At 42.8% G+C, this 18321-nt stretch overlaps 1 protein-coding gene across 2 annotated transcripts in view; it reads left to right on the plus strand.

Moving 5' to 3' along the window:
* Positions 1–18321, plus strand: part of OSBPL5 (oxysterol binding protein like 5) — a 54810-nt gene that overhangs the window by 4641 nt on the left and 31848 nt on the right. Inside the window, exons 2-7 of one of the 2 annotated variants that reach the window (XM_054390365.1) lie at positions 1307–1385; positions 5416–5419; positions 7801–7881; positions 8535–8636; positions 10469–10672; positions 14546–14630. In XM_054390365.1, coding sequence (XP_054246340.1) covers positions 1307–1385; positions 5416–5419; positions 7801–7881; positions 8535–8636; positions 10469–10672; positions 14546–14630 — 555 coding nt within the window. The remainder of the gene's footprint in view (positions 1–1306; positions 1386–5415; positions 5420–7800; positions 7882–8534; positions 8637–10468; positions 10673–14545; positions 14631–18321) is intronic. The other variant, XM_054390366.1, reaches the window with a different exon arrangement.

Consider the following 18321-nt stretch of genomic DNA (forward strand, 5'->3'; position numbering starts at 1 on the left):
GTTATTTGTTTTTCAGTTAGCTTCTGTAGCTGTTTTTTTTTTTTTTTTCTTTTTCTGATGGTGCTTGGCTTCCTAAATGGCTGCTCTGAAAATGCCAGGAAATGTTATAGCTTCTGACACATCTGTGACACATCTGTGACAACTTCTGCTGATTTCAGGAGAATCAGGAATTTCCTTGCTGGCTTTGGATTTGGTGGTGGTTCCAAGACTGGCCCACGCAGTTTAAAATATATTTAACAGTTCTCATGTTTGCAGTGTGATACCAGTGGATTGTATTTCACCATCTCAATGCTTCTTTACTGCATCCAGTATTCCAAAGTTCTGATTGCTGACAGTTTTGAGAAGAAAACTACAGTGAAATTGGATAACAATGACTGTCTTGGCACTGGAAAGCTAGTCTCATCAGTTGCTAGTTTTTGGCTTTTTTTAGTAGAAGCTCTATGCTTTCTTTTGCTGTAAAGACATGATTACAGTGGGCAAAAAGAACAGGGTTTATCATTATGTTTTATTGCTTGGGCCAGGACTATGCATACTCAGTATATAATGTGTATAACGTACTGCAAGTGTAGGATGTTTGTGTAGTGGAAATACATCTCTACAGTGACTGGAAAATGTTACAGTTCTCATAAATACTACTTGTTAGTTGAAAATGTTTCTTACTTTAACAAATATCTAGATCAGAAGACATTTATCCTCTGCAGGCTTTTAGTTGTTTGGGTTTTGGGGTTTTTCTTTGCTAATTATGTTTAGATGCTGTTCTGTCTTCTGTAATGTTTTCTGATCCTGGTTATTATTTGTCAAACAAAGCTGCTATCAAGTGCATCTGTGTGTAGTTGCCAGACACTGACCAAGGAGGATGATGTCTTGAATAGTTGCTTATTAACTGAATTCCATTTATTATTTGCATTGAACGAGACATGGGGTATGTGAGGAAAGAACAGACTGTGGTAATGCAATTAAAGACTGCATCATAATGCAGACACAGCAGGGAGCTGATCAAGGATGCATAAGCAACCTTATTTCTGGGTTTTTCCAGCCTTCATATGCTGGACTTTGCAACCATCATGTTGGTTTACCACAGTGTTTTGAGACCTAACTTCTAAGCAGTACTTGTTGCATTGCCCGGGCATGTGGATCCAGGATATTTCAAGCTCTGCAAGATCCCTTTCTGTGGTCCTGGTGTGCCTGCTCTCCTGCTCATGACATCTTCTCTTGCTTGCTGTTAACAGTAGCCCTTCCAAGGCCATGAGTAGCCATGGTTTTGCACAGAATTTCTCTGATTCTGAATCACTTTTATTTGTTGTAGGAAAAGATGTGGAAGGAAACAGCCCATCGGCACTGAAGGATGAAACACCACAGACTCCAAACTCCGTTAGTAAGGTACAGTGGAATAGGGATCCATCCCTAGTTTTGCTTTCACTTCTTTTCAGGCTATTATTAACCATTCTTACTCTCTCTCTTCTTAAAGTCATTGAACAGTCCTCTCCCTCTGTTCCTGCAGGAACTGTGTGTGCATGTTTTGAGAGAAAGAAAAGGGTTGGGTTTGCATGGTTGGGATGACAGAGAAGCCCACACTTTCCTCTGACAGAAGAACCCTGTTCATTTGGGCTCATTTTACAGAGGTATCTCCTGCTGTTCCTGATCAGCAAGGCAATCATAAATTGCCTTAATTGTTTTGGAAGAGAAAGTTGTAATGTTTAGTGTAGTGCATGGCATCCAAAACTGTGAGTCAGGATCCCAGAAGAGAGCTCTGGGAATTGGCGTAGTGGGATAGGAACACAAACTAACCAACTTCCTGAACACATTTCCAGTTAGCCTGTCATGGAGAGGTAAAACTGCATCCAAGGACTCTGGATCTGGGTGTTTAAAACCTGGCTCTACATCTAGAGTTACTGACTGCCTGGGTTTGATTTCCTGTAGAGATGGAATCAACTTTAAGTTAGATCTGGCTTTGAGATTCATGTGCAGGCTTTGTTGGCTGCAGCTAACTAACATATTTCTAGACAGTAGCTAGAAATAGAAGCAAAGCCTGTTAATAAATTTTTAACTAAATTTATTCAACTATGAAGCTATAAAATGCAAATGACACCAGCTGAAATGAAAATATAACACGAAGGAAGCAGCTGCAGACAAGTGGTTTCTTATAATACATGAAAATAGGCTCTGCAGCTTCAAATACATTTGGCTATGCTTGCCTGGAGCTTGCCTGTTGTACAGCTGGGGTGCTCTGGCAGAGGTCAGCATGGGGAGATGGTGATGAGAGGAGTTTTGGGAACGTGTAAAAAGGGCTTGTGTACATGTCCTCTGCTATTGCTGGAACTTGGAAAGCTGCAAACCGAAACTGGCTTTGGTTTTTCATGCAGGTTCCTCATGGAAACTCAGCTTCCCACTTATTCTGACAGTGGAGAAGCCCAAGGACCAGGTACCTGCATCTAGGGCTTTGTTTCAAAAGCCAAATGTTTTGTGTTGCTAATGGTGACAGGAGGTGGCTTTCTCTCATTTGTGTCTCCTTCATCCTTTAAAGCACCTTTTATTGCAGTCTGCAGTGCTGAAGTTTCTCTTTTTTTCACTTTCTGCCCCTTACTGTTTATCCTATGGTCTGGAGAGCAGCTGATGTCTCCTGATATACATGCAGAGCCCACAAAGATTTGAACTGTATTTTAAGGGATAGTCAGAAAAATCTTGAAGCTGGCAGTCAGTGGTACTTCACTCTCTTCAGACCCCTACTAATGCCATAATGAAGTCTAAACTTAGCATATTATAGGACTGTCTGTTATGTGCACAGTTACATGATGTATGGGGGAGCAATGCTTAGATTGCTTTGTTTGTAGTGAATGAGTTTTTCCACGTGTCTGAGCTGTTCAAGTCTTTGTTGTGCGATTTGTAATCTGAAGTATGACTCTTAAGTGGCTGCTAGCAATGTATTTTAGCTGCAAAGTGGCTTGAAAGAGTTCATGCTGATCCCTTGAGATGAAAGCTACAGTTCCCAGGCTATCTGTAGCTCCTCCGTGTACATCCATGAATCATACTCTTAACCTCTGAGTTAATTCCAGCCATGGTTATATTTGGGACTATCACAAAAGATATTCGCAAGTGTGGCAACCTACAAGAGTACCTTTCCTTCCATTCTCCCTTTGCTAGCAAACTGAGGAATGAGTTGTCAGAAAGATCCAGGTATTGCAGGAGTAACCTCAGAGAGGCTCAGCAGCAGAACAGCATCCTTCTTGGGATGCAGTTTCCCATCTCACCTCAAATATTCTTTAAATACTCTAAACCTGAAGAGTGTTCTTCCCGTGAAAGGCACACTTAAGTGATCAAACAGAAGTCCCATGAGATCTCTGAGTTTTTCTTTATTTACTATAATCTGACACAATGGAGTAGAGCATTCCACTAAACAGGAGTGTAACTTGGCATTTGGAGGTGCTGGGGTAGCTGAATTTCACCAGAGGTTTTCCCCTGGTGTTGCTGCCATGCCAGCTCTTTGTACAGGCTTTGCAGTCGGTGCTAATCGTTGTGCTATTGCACTGCTGTAGATGCAGCTGCTGGGTCTTTGTGACCTTGTTGAAATAAGAGTGAGTTTTGAGGTGGGTTTTTTTCAAACTAGAAACTTTTACGTGAAGATTAGTTAACTTGCTGATAGCAGGATGTTAACTGCAGGGTCGTCTTTGCTAATGCAAAGCTGGTTGGTTGGTTAAGAACCACAGAATCACAGGATGGTAGGGGCTGGAAGGGACCTTGAGAGATCATCCAGTCCAACCCCCCTGCCAGAGCAGGTTCATCTATACCAGATCACACTGGAATGCATCCAGGTGGGTTTTGAATATCTCCAGAGAGAGAGAGAGACTCCACAACCCCCCTGGGCAGCCTGTTCCAGCACCCTCACAGTGAAAAATTTTTTCCTCATCCAAAACTGTTTCTTTGACTCTCCTGTGCTGTGCATGAGCTGTTCATTTACCACAATATAAAAACATTTCTAAAAAGAGCTGCTTATAGTAACTGAAAACAATGGTGTTTAAATGCTCTGCATGAATATTCACATCTATGACAAGAAGCTCTTCACTTCTTGTATTAAACCCAGCTGTTCCCTAGTGTTTGTGCTGCTTCAGGAACTTTGGTTTGATTTATTCCTGCAGGGATACAGATCTGTAACAATTACCAGTGGAAAACACACTGGCAAAATTACCTGTGAGCAAGGACACATCTCCCATGTGATAACTGTTTTTGCCTTTGTGAAATACAACTTATGACCCCAGCTTCTTTTTGTTCTGCCTTAAAACTCCCATCTGATTTCATCTGGCTCTCATTTGGATGCAAAGAAAAAAAAGAGCAACTTGTAAGCTGTCACTGTGCTTAGCACACAGACCACAGCTTGAGAGTCACATTATTTAATTAAGTGTTTAATTAAGTGTTTCTGGTATAGAATAATTCTGTGTTTCTCTCCTGACACGATTCTTGTGCTCATCCCATGCAGCAAAGATTGCTGCTAGCCAAGGCATGGCTTGCTGATGGACTGCTCTCCACCCCCACTCCCAGAGTCCATCACAGACTGGTTGTCTGTGAAATTATGTTGGTTCCTCTTGGAAATGAAGTCACCAGAAAGACTCTGGATCAGAATAGCACCACTGTCAGGACTCTGCTCCCTGGCAAAGCCTGCCAGAAGCGTAAGGGCATTGTGATAACTGCTAACAATCAGCACTGAATCTCGAGAGCTACATGACTGAGATGAAAGGGAACAGAAACCTAACTGAGATAAAAAGTATGTCTCTGAGTCCAGTACAGCCTGTTGTCAGCCAGCAAGGTCATCATTCAGTCTTAGAATGGACAGATCTGGTTAGAGAACTAAAGAGGGACTACAGTTTCCTACCCCTACAAGTGCTGCTGCATACCCTGGTGAAAGTTTCTGGCAGATGAACAGTCTTCCCTCCTTATACTTACAGAGATCTTTTGTGATTAGAGTATTCTGGTGTTTATTCTAATTTTTAAAAGGACACCAATTCATCACTCTCCCACTGTACAAAGCCTCCTCTCTGTTTAATTGTGTTCACATGTTGCTGCAGGGAGGGTGGGCCAGATTCTGATATCCTGCCATGAGCATTGTCCCAGTGTCTTGAAAGATTTGCTGTGATGGCAAATGGCTTCTCTTAGTTTTCTGCCAGGCTGAGAAAGGCTGTGGTGGTGTAAGGGGAGATTATCCCTTTATCTGCTGTGGTGTCTTGTGGCTTTATAACATGCATAGCAGTACTGGCTGGCACAGGGCATCAGCAGTGCCCTTGGTCATAGAGCTGCAAGTCAGCTCTTCTGAAGAGGCAGAATCAAAGTGTCTGTAAATGTTGCAGGTTTAAGTCTTGTGGTTGTTTAAGTCCATTTTTAGCTGACCCAGAGAGACTCTGAGGGGCAGGCAGGTGTGGCTGCTAGACCAGTGACAGTGTCTCTGTGTTAATGCCAGCTGCCCATGAGCAGTGGGCTCAGGTTGGCATAGTTTGCGACCATTGTTGGAAGCCTCTCTGAATTCATCTTCAAGTAAATTTCCTTGAGCCAAGTGAATGTGAGGGCCAAAATGTAATTCTTTACATAAGTGCTGAGATGTAATTGTCTACACAAGTGACTGTAGCCTATTTTGATTAGTTAAGCAACAGGCATTCATTATATCCTGATGTTTTGCAGGCACCTGAGCAGGATTTCCTAGAATCTCAGGGACATCAGTGCTTTTTCTGCTTCTCATTCTGGCTAATGAGGAGTAGTGCTCCTCTCTGTATCTGGTATCTCATGCTGGAGGGAGTTAAATTACCAAGAAACAGTCAGCTCATAGTTGTATCACAAGGACAGGACATTCTCCTTGCTAATTGAGAGAAAGGCAGAGAGTTCTTCTGACCAGTTTCAGAGGACACACGTCTCAAATCATGAAAGCACAATATCCTACTAATTCCAAAGGATTCTTGCTCAGAGACATTTAAGCACTTAGAAATGTTTCTTCATAAAGAAAGGCCTATAGCATATCTCCCAAATGTCTACCACTGCCCTTTGAAATGTGACAAAGCCCCCCTGGGCAAAATTCTCTGCTCAGATGTTGTGTCTGTGCAGCAGAGCCCACTGTAAGCCCACTGTAAGCAGTGAAGTCCCAACCACAGACATACAAACTGTGCATCAGTGACTGCATTGCAGGTAGAGGAGGTGGGCTTAGCTTTCTACTAAACCAGAAATTGCAGCTGTTGAACAATCTGCAGGAATCCCAAAGCTGGCACATTCTTTGAGTGGATCCAATGCCAAGGTGAGTTGTAAACTGGACAGTCACATCAAGGACTTGAGTGGTCTTTACACACCATCACAGAGTTTTCATTTCTCTGTTTATTCTGAAGTATCATCTGTAGGTTTGTTTTTAGTGAAATACTATGAGAAGGGTATGTGAGAACAGCTAATTGTTCTACAGTGACCCTGGCTTTGTTGTAAATTGCACTTTCTGCCCCTAATTTCTAACCCTGTATCACCCATTTTTGCTTCTGCCACAGTCTGCAAAGCAGAGTGGATGGCCTGTTTGCTATGATCTGGTCATGCATTTGTGTGTTTTTATCTGAGTCATGTGAGAAGGACTGATAGGGCTGTCATTAAATAGCTTGGTGCTCACACTAACATGGTTTGTTGCTCTGGAAGCCAGAGAGGTTTCTGTGTCACAGAAAAAGAAAGTGGGTTTCTCAAAACTGCAGGCACTGTAAAACGATTTCATCAACTCCTGCTGTAAAGGAGAGAGAGTCTGAGAGTCCTGTGGGTTTGTTTCACATCATAGCAGTGAACTTATAAATGGGAACTATGTTTGATACAGTTTTTCCTTCGTAGAGCTCATTTTTGTGTCATACTCATCAAATCAAGGTGGCCAAGGGATGAGCTCTTTTATAAAACTGTCATGCATAAGTAGGAGAGACAGTGCCTGACCCCAAAAGATCACACTGTGAACGCATCAGCCACATGAAAGGTTGGAAGGAAAAAGGTACTGAGAGAGAAAGTAACTTCCCCAAGGTCACATAGAAGTAACAGAGTCTCCTACTGTGACACTCTCCCTGTTTTGGACAGCTTGCTGACACACCTCTCCAAGCTGGAGTCCTCCTTCTGAGCTGTGCTCCAGCCAGCTGTAGCCCGTACATGAACAGCAATGCCATGCCCATGTCTAACAGAAATAAAGCATTTCTTCAGCCTGTCAGCACAATCAGGAGATTTGCCTGTAGCCTCTGAAAATTAATTTAAACAGCACTGACACTGTCAAACATGATTTGAAGTGATGGTATTATTCTGTGCCTTGCTTCCCAAGGCCAAGATAATGGTGATTTCCTGTATTATCTGTAACATGATTAGGTTATTTCTTACCCACTTATGTTTCTGGATGTTTCAGCTAGGGCAACAGTCATTGCCAATATCAAGTCTAGTTCTGAATGATCTCTACCAGCTCCCCTGTAATTTTTTATTCCAGTAATTTAAAGGCTTTTGGATCTGAAAAGAGATGAGCAACTTTCAGTTAGGAACAAGAATAGGGGTTTTGGGTTTGTTTCCTTTTTGTTTTACTAAGATTAATGTCTGCATGGGAGAAATAAGAAGAAAATTTGGTGGTCAAATTTCCACCTAGCTGGGTGTATAAAAGAAAGTTTGGTCTGCACTGCAAATAGGCTTTTTCTGCACCTGCCTAGTGCCCTGCTGTTGAAATCTGCAATCAGCAATTTAATGGATTCCTGGAAGGTATGAACAATTCTTCATTAGAGCATAACTCGACATCTTCATGCTAACACTCTTTGCTCACTCTCTCTTTTGTTTTAGATTGAATACAAGCTTTGCAATGGGTCTGACAAAGAGTGTGTCTCTCCCACAGCCAAATTCACAAAGAAGGAAACACTGAAGGTATGTGCAAAGCAGCCAAGCCAGCATCAGCTGACTTTCCTTTACAAAACAAGTGGTACCTTCTAAACAAACCACTGGGAACTACTCTGGGTCATTTCTCAAGACCTGGAGAAGCCTCTGACTCTTCTAGGAGTCATTATAGGCCAAGGGCATTTACAGGCTTTATATACAGGATTAGATTATATACTGCAAACAGAACAAATCAGTGTCATTATTTTACTCTGTTCATGTGTACCAGAGTCATTAGGCACCTCCAGAGGATTGTAATCCTTCACTGGTCTTGTTAGGAGGTGTATATGTGGACAATCTGAGCAAATGACTGCCTGAACGCTGTCTTATCTACCAAACCAAAAGTATAAATAATTTGGTTTGGATGAATTTAGATTTAATCTTTTTAATCTGAGGGGTGAGGAGGACTGGATATTCGGCCTCTTTCCTTCCCCAGAGAAAAGCCAAATCAGATTATGTTTAGTGGAACTTCAGGAGCAAAGCAAACACCTGCTGTCCTGTTATGGTTTTGTTCTTCCTTGTGTTCATTTCTGGGGAAGCTGTGCTGGGTCAGGCTCTATACATAGCTGTTTTTAATGTTTTTTTCTTTCCTCCCCAAAAGAGGCCATGCTTACAGCTGCTATGTTTTCTTTGTTCTCAACCAGGTGCAAAAAAAAAATTACAGACAGGAGAAGAAAAGAGCCACCAAGCAACTCTTCAGTGCCCTGAAGGATCCAAGTGTAGTGATCACTGCAGACTGGCTGAAGGTATTTGATACAGACCATTGCTTCTGAGGCTGCAGGAAGAAATCAGTGAGAAAGCAGTTGATGTGTCCAAGACTCATGCACTAACACTTTGTAGTGAAGGAAGGCTGAGTAATTCTGAGTTGAAGTTGCTGTAAAGCCATACTTAAATAACTACTGTAAGCATGGAGGCATGGGGAATATTTACTTTCCATCTTAACCTAACTCAGTGCATCTGTCCCCTGTCCTTCAGTACCAACAAGATCCCAAAAGTGAATGGTACAAGAGAAGTGATGCTTCTTTCATTAGTTCTCTCTGAAGGAGTTTGCTGGCCTCTTCCCATAGATGTGGTTTTGTGCTGAAGAGGGAATAGACAGAGTAACAGCCTGGCAATGGGCAGATACAGCTTGTTCTATTGACAGCTGGATTTTGTGTTGTCACAGCACAGAATGAAACATGTTGGGCCTGATGACAACTGTAATTTCTGCTTGTGCAAAGACTCAACTAGTGACAGCTTCTCCTTGAAGTCCTGAAACTCTGTGTGTGGCAAAATACATCTGGATTGACATTGAGAGATGGTGTTACCTTTGAGCACTGTTTTTGTCCTCATTTGGGACCATTTAGTGTTCACAAATAACAGTGAATTGTTGCCCCTTTTGGAATGGCAAAACTGAATTTCCAAACGCCACCAAACACGGAGCTCCTTAAAGAGAGAGTGCCACAGAGATGATCCAAGGGCTGGAACACTCTGCTGTCAGGACAGGCTGAGGGACCTGGGGCTGTTCAGCCTAGAGAAGAGAAGACTCTGGAGGACCTTGTAGCTGCCTCCCAGTACCTGAAAGGATCCTACAGGAAGGCTGGAGAGAGACTTTTCATGAGGGTATCTAGAGACAGGACAAGGAGGAAGTGGTTTTAAGCTGAAGAAGCATAGGTTTAGACTGGACCTTAGGAAGAAGTTCTTCAGTATGAGTGTGGTGAGACTCTGGAATAGGTTGCCCAGGGAGGTTGTGGCTGCCTCCTCCTTGGGAGTGTTCAAGGCCAGATGGGATAAGGCTTTGAGCAGCCAAGTCTAGTTGAGAGCTGTCCCTGCCCATGGTGGGGAGGTTGGAGTAGGTCCCTTACAAATGAAGCCATTCTATGATTTTTTTTTTAAATGCAAAATACCTGTTTCATGTTTGCTGTGGGTGGAAGTTCCTGGTTCAGTAACAAATAATGCTGGGCCACAAAAACAGAACACTGACATCAGACTAGAAATTTGGCCTGTGTACATTGAAGACAAGAAGACCTCAGGCAAAATCTAACCTTAATAAGAAACTTTCCCATTCCTAAAGCTCTTATCTTTAATATATGCTATCAGATTTAATGTCTTCTATATAAGAGAGAGTGTGCAGTGAGCTTGACAAGAAGTAAACCAGCTGGAGAAGGTACTTGTAAAAATGGGATATTTGACAAACCCCATTAATAGCTGTGCTCTGCAGAACACCATTAAAATGACTTACAAGTCAAGTTAGAGTAGCTGTAACATTTCCCTATGAGATACTGTAATTAGCATGTCCTCCAGGATTATTAACGGATCACTCTCACATGGGCCAGCAGTGCTGGTTGCCTAAAAACATTGAGCAAGCTGCTAACATTAAGCCAGTAATAAAAATAGGAAGACTGGATTCTTACAGCCAGATTTACATGCTCTGGAATTTTTGCTCTGAGATCCCTCAGACCATTCAGATAATGCAAAGCACTTTTCTAAGGGTTGTCTCAAGAGTGTGGAAATGCTGTATAAATACTGCATAAATCTGGGTTCTCTTTCAAAGAGCCAAATAACTGCAACTTTTTGTTCTCTCCCTGCTCCCCTCTAGATTCGTGGAACTCTGAAGAGCTGGACCAAGCTGTGGTGTGTTCTGAAACCAGGAGTGCTGCTGATTTATAAGACGCCAAAGATCGGACAGTGGGTTGGGACAATCTTGCTCCATTCTTGTGAGCTGATTGAGAGACCCTCCAAAAAGGATGGCTTCTGCTTTAAACTTTTTCATCCTTTGGATCAGTCAATTTGGGCTGTAAAGGTAACAATCCTGATGAGATGAGCAACCTCTCCTGTGTCACCATGTTGTCTGAGCACTAGCATTACCTAGCCTTGTTATTATCCAGATTGGCAGTGATTCAGCAGCTGTTAGTGATGGTGAATTAACTGCATAAAAAGATTAAAGACACTGAGCTTGGGCATGCTGTGATGGCAAGGGAATGTGGTGCATTGGGACTAGATACACAAGGGTGTCATTCTGGGTGTATAGATGCATGCAGAGACTGAGGAAAGGGGAAACTTGTTACTGCAAGAGAAAAGATCAGCACCTAGAAGCTTGTATCAAGCCATGGCCTAAATCTTTAGGAGATGTGGCACAGACCAAATTAACTGTTTTCCCCAAAAGCAAGGGCACACAAATCACCAAATGCTTTGCACAGCACTGGAAGAGGACTGACAAAGAGATAAAAAAAACAGATTAATAAGTTGACTTTTTTTTTTTCCTAAGGCCTCCTGAGGTTTGGATTTGTTTGCAATAGGTTTGGAATTCTTTGGTCTGCTCATGCCTTGGCTGTTCCACAGAAGTGTGACTTAGAATGGGTCACCCTAGTTTTCTCTCCTTTGAAATGGAAATAGCAAGGTGTTCTCCCCTTCACTTTGAGTTATTTAGTCTGTGGTTACAGGCTGAGACAGTCTCTTCATGTACACACTGTAGCTCCTGCAGTGACCTCTGGATCTCTCTGTAACACAAATGATTAATAGTTTCTCACACTTCTTAAAATAACTCCCTGCAAATTTTAAAGAGCTGCATTTCTTTTTACTTCTTTCCCTTAAGAACAAGCAAAAAGGAAAAAACAAACCAAAACAAAAAATACTAAATGCCTACAAGCACAAAGAGCCCAGTGCCTCCAGAGAGGCACTGAGAGCAACATCTGTTGGATTTCCTGAAGGCAAAACTTAAATGTTCTTGAGCTCTTGTTTCCCTGTTAAAAAAATGTGACTCAGCAGAGTTATTGCAGGCATAAACTCTGTAGGAGCCATCAGTAGTGCAAGCAAGGCATTACACACTAGTGCCTTGCTGCAAGGTGGCCAGCAGAGTGAATCTGCTTGGAAAGACTCCTGTGAGAGGGATGGAGGCATCAGAAGAGATAACCAAAGCGAGGGGAAGCCCTGTGAGAGCAGATCAGGCAGGCTCACTCCTGCTCATCCCTGCTGTTAATTGAACACTTTTAAATACAATCACTATAAAAAGTCTGTCTATTTTTAATGAGGTAGGAGGAGAGAATTAAAGTTAACCTCAACAGCCAAGGGTAAGAGCTGCTGTTTCATGGCAGTAGCTCAGCTTTGATCTGTGCCTAGCTGCACTGCTTTAAGTCCCAAAGGTTTCTTTGCTACCTTGCTTCATACTCAGTTTTGAGAGTTTTGGTGTTTTTTAATTCCAATCATGCACCCAAGAAGGTCGTTGATCATTTGCTGCCCATAAACAAAAAAACTTCCTTGTGACATGGTAGGGCAGCTCAATTCTTCTGAAAATCACAATTAGGAGAGGTAGTGAAAAGGTAGAATCAAAAGCAGAGTCAGGTGCTGCAAAGCAGGGTCAGTGATCAGTCGGCACTGCTGTGCTAGAGTTGCCCTTCCCTTGGTGTGAATCATCCAAAAGAAAGGGGAGTTTTTATCAATATGTGCATATATTTGTGCCTGGGTATGTACATCTGATTCTTGTGTCTCTTGATAAAATATAGGACAGAAATAAGAATTAATATATTAAATAGGAAGAGAATGTATCTCTGAAAAGATTTGTGTACTAGAGGAAATCCCACAGGATCAGAATTTTAAAGTCAGAGTAATATCCTAAGTCACTTGAAACAGCTACTGAGCAAGCTACATTTAAGCCTCATGGTAGGTTATTTCCTGAAAGGTGAGTTCAGCCCAGGTTGTTAGGTGTGATGGATGCTTTCAGCCACAAGGTGAACACCAAACTGCACAACAAGAAGAAATCTACCAGGGAAGTGCTTGGTGTCAAAGAAGCTGTCTGCACCCTGACAGCAGTTTCGGGCTGAAACTGCTAAAAATACTGCTTTGGTTTATGTCATGTCATGGCCTTCTTCTAAAGCAACTGGAGCAGAATTGACTGATTTAAATTGGTTCTATATAACTGTGCAAAGAAAACCTGTTTCTCATGAATTATAGATTAGTCTGAGCTTAAGCAAGAAGCCTAAGTTCCTGTCCATCACCACAGAAGTAAGATCTGGCTGAGCAACTTTCACTTTTGGCTAAAATGGTTTGTGAACTTTTCCAGGGTTTTCCAGCCTAGAGCTGCTGGTCCAGAGAGATGTTGCCTTTATTTTTGTGGCCTCCTCTCTTTTCTTGTTCTCTTCTTCCTGTGGGAAACAGCCCCCTGCATGTGTGAGCCTACCTTCTTATTCAACACATTGCTTTGACAGAGTGACCTGGCTGCTCCTGCTGTTACCAACAGTCCTCCAACACCCTGCTCAGCTGCCAGCTACTGAAAGAGAAAATGCCATCAGGAATGACACCTGATTGCATTAATGTCACTAGTAATGTCTTAAGCTGCCCTGCTCTGGTTTACTAATTAAATCTCAACTTTGCTAGTCCTGACTATTAAGCCTTTAAACAATCTTAAGTTTTTGAACCTGTTGTGGGAGAGGGGAGGAAGAAACAGAAGCCAGTGCAAGGATCCCAATTTCTTCTGGCAGCAGCAGAATTCCACTGATGTGAAGACAAGAAGCTAGACTAGAAACTATTGTCTTAGCACTGTATCTTCATAGTATACACTCAGATACAACCTGATGCTTGTCCTATGCTCACACTCTTCATTTTTTCCAAATTTTGGTTTTCCAAGTGGTACTCAAACACAAAAATTCCAGATAATGCTACCAATTAACTCCCTGACACTTGTATTTTGAGGTCCCTTCCAACCCCTAACATTCTATGATTCTGGGATTCTGTGAAACAAGAGCAATTTTCAGTAGCAGTCATGGTTTCCCTGCTTTCAAACTAATGCTGTGGAGAAGTCCTTCTTTCAGGGTGCAGGATGGGGTACTATAAAGGCCCAGGGAGATCATCCTTGTGGTCCTGCTTAAAGTGCCTAATCTAAGGTAGACACTACCTCCCTGGGAATCATTTCTGGAGGATCATATTGAAGGGGTTGTGGCAGGATGTTTGCAAGACACTATAATATCTTGTTGCCACAGCTCCTAAGCTAAAGACAGCATAAATAAGCACAGCCTGGTTTTGTTAAAGCCTGATCTGACTGTCACCCCAGGCACCATGGCATACAGGTTCTCAAAGTGTCTTGGTGTGGAGGTGAAGGGCTGAAACTCTGCAGAATGTGACCATGCTGGGAGACTTCTGGTCCTGAGCCTGTGGTTTTTCTTTCCCATGGACAGACTTACAGGATGGAGATTCCCCTTTGGTTCCAGAGAAGCTGCCATAGCCTCTCTGCTAGAGGCACTCACAGCACAAGCAGTGGGCTCTGCCCCTTTTTGGGTGACACATAATGAGCACTTCATAGCTAGTGTCAGGCTGCAAACTCAACATGCACTGCATGGAACAGTCCATGCAGGTGTTCACAAACATGGCTAATAGCAAATATTTGACTGCTTTTGTCCCATGCTACAGGAACAAGTTTCTTCCATTCCTGAGGGCTGAATAAGCAGAGTAGGTTTTGGGCTGAGCATAGGTTAGACTGAGCTCCATTTATGTCAGCTCCTGACTACTTTGGAGCTGCAGCAGCAATATCATGATTATTAATGAGTTTGTCTAAATGACTCCATCTGCTCCTTCCTTCTTTCCCATCACAAACATACAGCCTCTGCCTGGGAAGAGTAGAAAGATGCTGAACAATCTGTTGCATCTTCTTTGCCTTACATCTTTCTGTCTGTCTGTATTCCAGGGCCCAAAGGGAGAAAATGTTGGTTCCATCACTCAGCCTCTTCCCAGCAGCTACTTGATTTTCAGAGCAGCCTCTGAATCAGATGGTAAGTTTTGGTCTTGGTTTGCTTTGTATGGATTGCATACTCCCGGCTACTTAGGAAAGTAGGTTGATGCAAACAGAATTGGTGTGTCAAGATAAAAATGGTGGCTTGCACAGCTTGAGATAGTCAGAACAGGTCAAGCAGATTTCACATTCCTCACTGAGCAGCCACTTTGCTGGACTTGTATGGAAGAGAAGCTTTAGGTTTGTAGCTGGGGAAAACCCACAGTATATCCTAAAGGAGGAAAGGAGTTGATCCCAAAATTGTAATGAGAGTGGGGCTTAACTGTTTCCTCAGGTCAGCAGAAACTTTAGTGTGCTATCTGCTGACATCTGTCACTAGGTAGAGGAAAAGGACAGAGTGATCCTGAAAAACTACTGATAGATCTCTCTCGACCAGAATTTTCCTTTAATGTTGCTGTACCATGATTTACAGTGTAGCAGGCCCAGACACTGGTGACTCCACATGTGAAAAACCATTCTGGGAAGTGATAAAATTATAGAAGGTAAATTTAGGTCAATATATAACAGGCATGCCAGCTTGTGATGTGAAAAGCTCCATAAATGACTTTAGCAGACCTAAAATACCAGTGATTTATAAGCAGATAAGAAGATTAAAATGTTTTCATTCCATTTGACCTTCAGACTACTGAATTACTGATTTTTTGCCACAGCAAATTAACCCAGGCTGTTCATTTCATGGATATTTTTTACCTGCTCCACCAAGGGTGCTTCTGTAGCCCATGTGTTCCTTTGGGTCTCATCTACAGTAACTTTAAGGATACAAGGATTTTTTTGTGGAGCCACGGTGGGCTTGGAAACCAGCATCTTTCTGGTCCAGTGACAGAAGTTTTACACATTCCTAAAGGCTGGAAATGTGGCAATGCCAAACAGATCTTTGACATGGCACTTTGAGTAGGAGGAAGCCTCTTGTCACAGGGTTGTTCTTCCTGCTACTGTGCAAGGAGGGCTGTTCATGGGGTTACCATCCTGACACTGAAAGCTGCTTTGCAGGTGCCAATGTAGTGAAATGATGTGAAAATAATTGGAACTTGTATAGAGCCATAGAAACACATCTATTGCTTTTGAGCATTCTGCTTTTGTAGCTTATGGAACAGTACAGCTTATTTGTGTAAAGGAACACAGCATCACAGCCCAGCTCCAAGTATCACCTGTCTAGAAAGGGGTAGGTGAGTACAGTGGTTTCTTGGGGAAAAAAACAGTGCTGTTGGGGTAGAGCTGTTAAATTACAGGCATTTGAAACCCTGGTTATACAGACAGCCTACAGAACAGGTGTATGAAACTGTTCCACAGAGTTCTTAGGCAACCAAACAGCTTCAACAACCCTCTGTCAATCCAGATTTTCTAAATTCTTGTTTCCTCAGAGATCTGTGTAAGTTGTCTTTCCATTAACTTAATTAGAAAATGCTCAGAGGGGCCAATGTGGTCACTGCATGTGTTCAAGACAAATTGCTGTGTCACAAGGTGATTGGTTTCCCTGGCATTTCAGCTGTCTTCTAAATGAAAACTTTCATTCTGGTGGAAACCTAATGATTAAGCCTTAAAGCCAGTCTGGCAGAGAGACCAGTGGCTGAACTGCTGCTCTCTTTTTTTTTTTGTGATGGCTGCCACAGGCCAGTTATGTGGAGTAGAATAGCTTTAGGTTTGTTCTAACTAACCTGACCCATAAAAGCTCTCAAGCTAGCTAGAGCTCCCAAGAGATCATCAGAGGTAGGACTTACCTGGCTGTAATCTCTCTCTCCGGGTCAAACACCACATGCTAAAAGAGCACAAAAGGGACATATCTGGCACACACATTATTTAATTTCCATTATTTAAATGTGGGAAGCTTTCTGCCCAGTGAATGATACATGTCTCTGGTAGAGAAGAGCCCAAAATAGTGAGTTACTGGAATGTATTTGTAAAGCTAAGATATGGGCCAGGATTCTTGGGAAGCATGCAGAGGCCAGGCAGATCACAGGGCAGAGTTACTGTAGGGTTTAGTATGATTTTCCTTCACTTTGCTGCTTCTGTAGGGTCCTGAGGTTAGGTGGAAGGCTCATGTGATCAAGGGAAGGAGATGGAACTGAGATACCTCTCTATCAAGTATCATAAATGTGTACATAGAAAATAGCTGGGGCCTTTGGTTTGGGATGAAATTATATATGGTGTGGAACAACACTAGCAGTGCCCTAGAGCCACCTGCACAGGATTGGAGCACCCATTTGTGCCTGGTATATCCTGACAGTCTGAAGAGGTGACTGTGACAGCTGATAGGTGAGCTTTGGGAGAATTTAGCAGTGGACATCACAAAATAATTTGATTTAGTAATGCACTATAAGTGCTAGCATGCAAAATTGTTTGATCTGGGTTTGCAGCTGAATGAGAGTGGTGGACTTCCCAGCCAAGGTCAGTGAGCTGCAGGAAGTAGCAATACCTTGGGCAGGAAGGGAAGGATGGGAATCTATGGACAAGGGGGAGGAAATGCTCATACACTCAGGCCAGCCTCCCCCCAAACACTAGAGCTGTCCTGGCATGGTGGCTACTGACCAGTCCTTATGTTTGCTAGGTAGCCTTTGTGGGGACAGTCTGGGGGCATCTGCTCCACTGAGCAGTGTAGCCCTGCTGACAAATGGCCAAACACACAGGTGTCACTCAGAGCTGAGTGACTTGGAAACAGCATTAACATCAGTGGGTGTTTTACACAAACAGATGCAGACAAGGACAGAAGAAATAGAAACTATTCCATTTAAAGACATCTGTATATAAGCTGCAGCAAATTAAGGCTTGTACTTTGCAATTGGTACAATTTGATTTTAAGCCCAGAAGACACTACTGGAATAGCCACAGATTGTTACATAGCTTTTACCTGTGGTAAAAAGGCATCCTCAGGAGGGTGTACCTAAGTGTTTCATTTCTTTATAGTCCTGGGCAAATGTAGGGGATGCAGTTGTGGTGAAGGGAGGCAGGAGATTAAGGTAAATTGAGCTAAACTAGCTGCTACAAAGCTAGTTGCCACAGATGGAACTGGTGGAGTCTATTCCCTAGCATGTATTTGCAGTATGTTCACATCTCCTCCCTAGATGCAATATTGTGTGAATCTACAGCATCTCTGAGGAGGTGTCCTGACCACATTCTTCTTGACACAGTCTGCCATGTTGCAGGGAAAATGAACCACAGAGCATTTGGCATATTTAACAGTGATTCGTGGAGGCCTCTGACTTGCTGGGGAATATTGAGTCGCAGCATATGTTAGATGTACAGCTCTGCTATCCAGGCAACTGGATCATGATCAGCAGCTACATGGCCTACTTTTTCTCTCAGCATTTCAGAATGCCTTTTTCCCCTCTTTGCTATACCATCTGTGACAGACTGTTGGTAGGATTTAAGGTCCAGACTTCTGGACAGCCTGCAGAAGCACTGCCAAGCTACAGTAGATTTCACATTCACAGACCACAGCAGCACTCAGCTGTGTGATGTGTTTTTTTAAAGACATCTGGAAGGTCATGTCAGCCTACAAGGCTCAACCTATACACAGGGTCTTTCTTTCTTACCAATTTCAGAAGAGAAAACTGATGTTTCCAAGCCAGTGACTGTGTATGCATTTCAGATTTGTGCTCTGATGAGTAGCTTAGAGTTAGTAGTTTAAACCTGTCTTGAACTTCTTGCCCAGACCCTTCTGAGGCTGCCCTGAG

The sequence above is a fragment of the Indicator indicator genome, chromosome 21, assembly GCF_027791375.1.
Source record: "Indicator indicator isolate 239-I01 chromosome 21, UM_Iind_1.1, whole genome shotgun sequence".
Classification (NCBI taxonomy): domain Eukaryota; kingdom Metazoa; phylum Chordata; class Aves; order Piciformes; family Indicatoridae; genus Indicator; species Indicator indicator.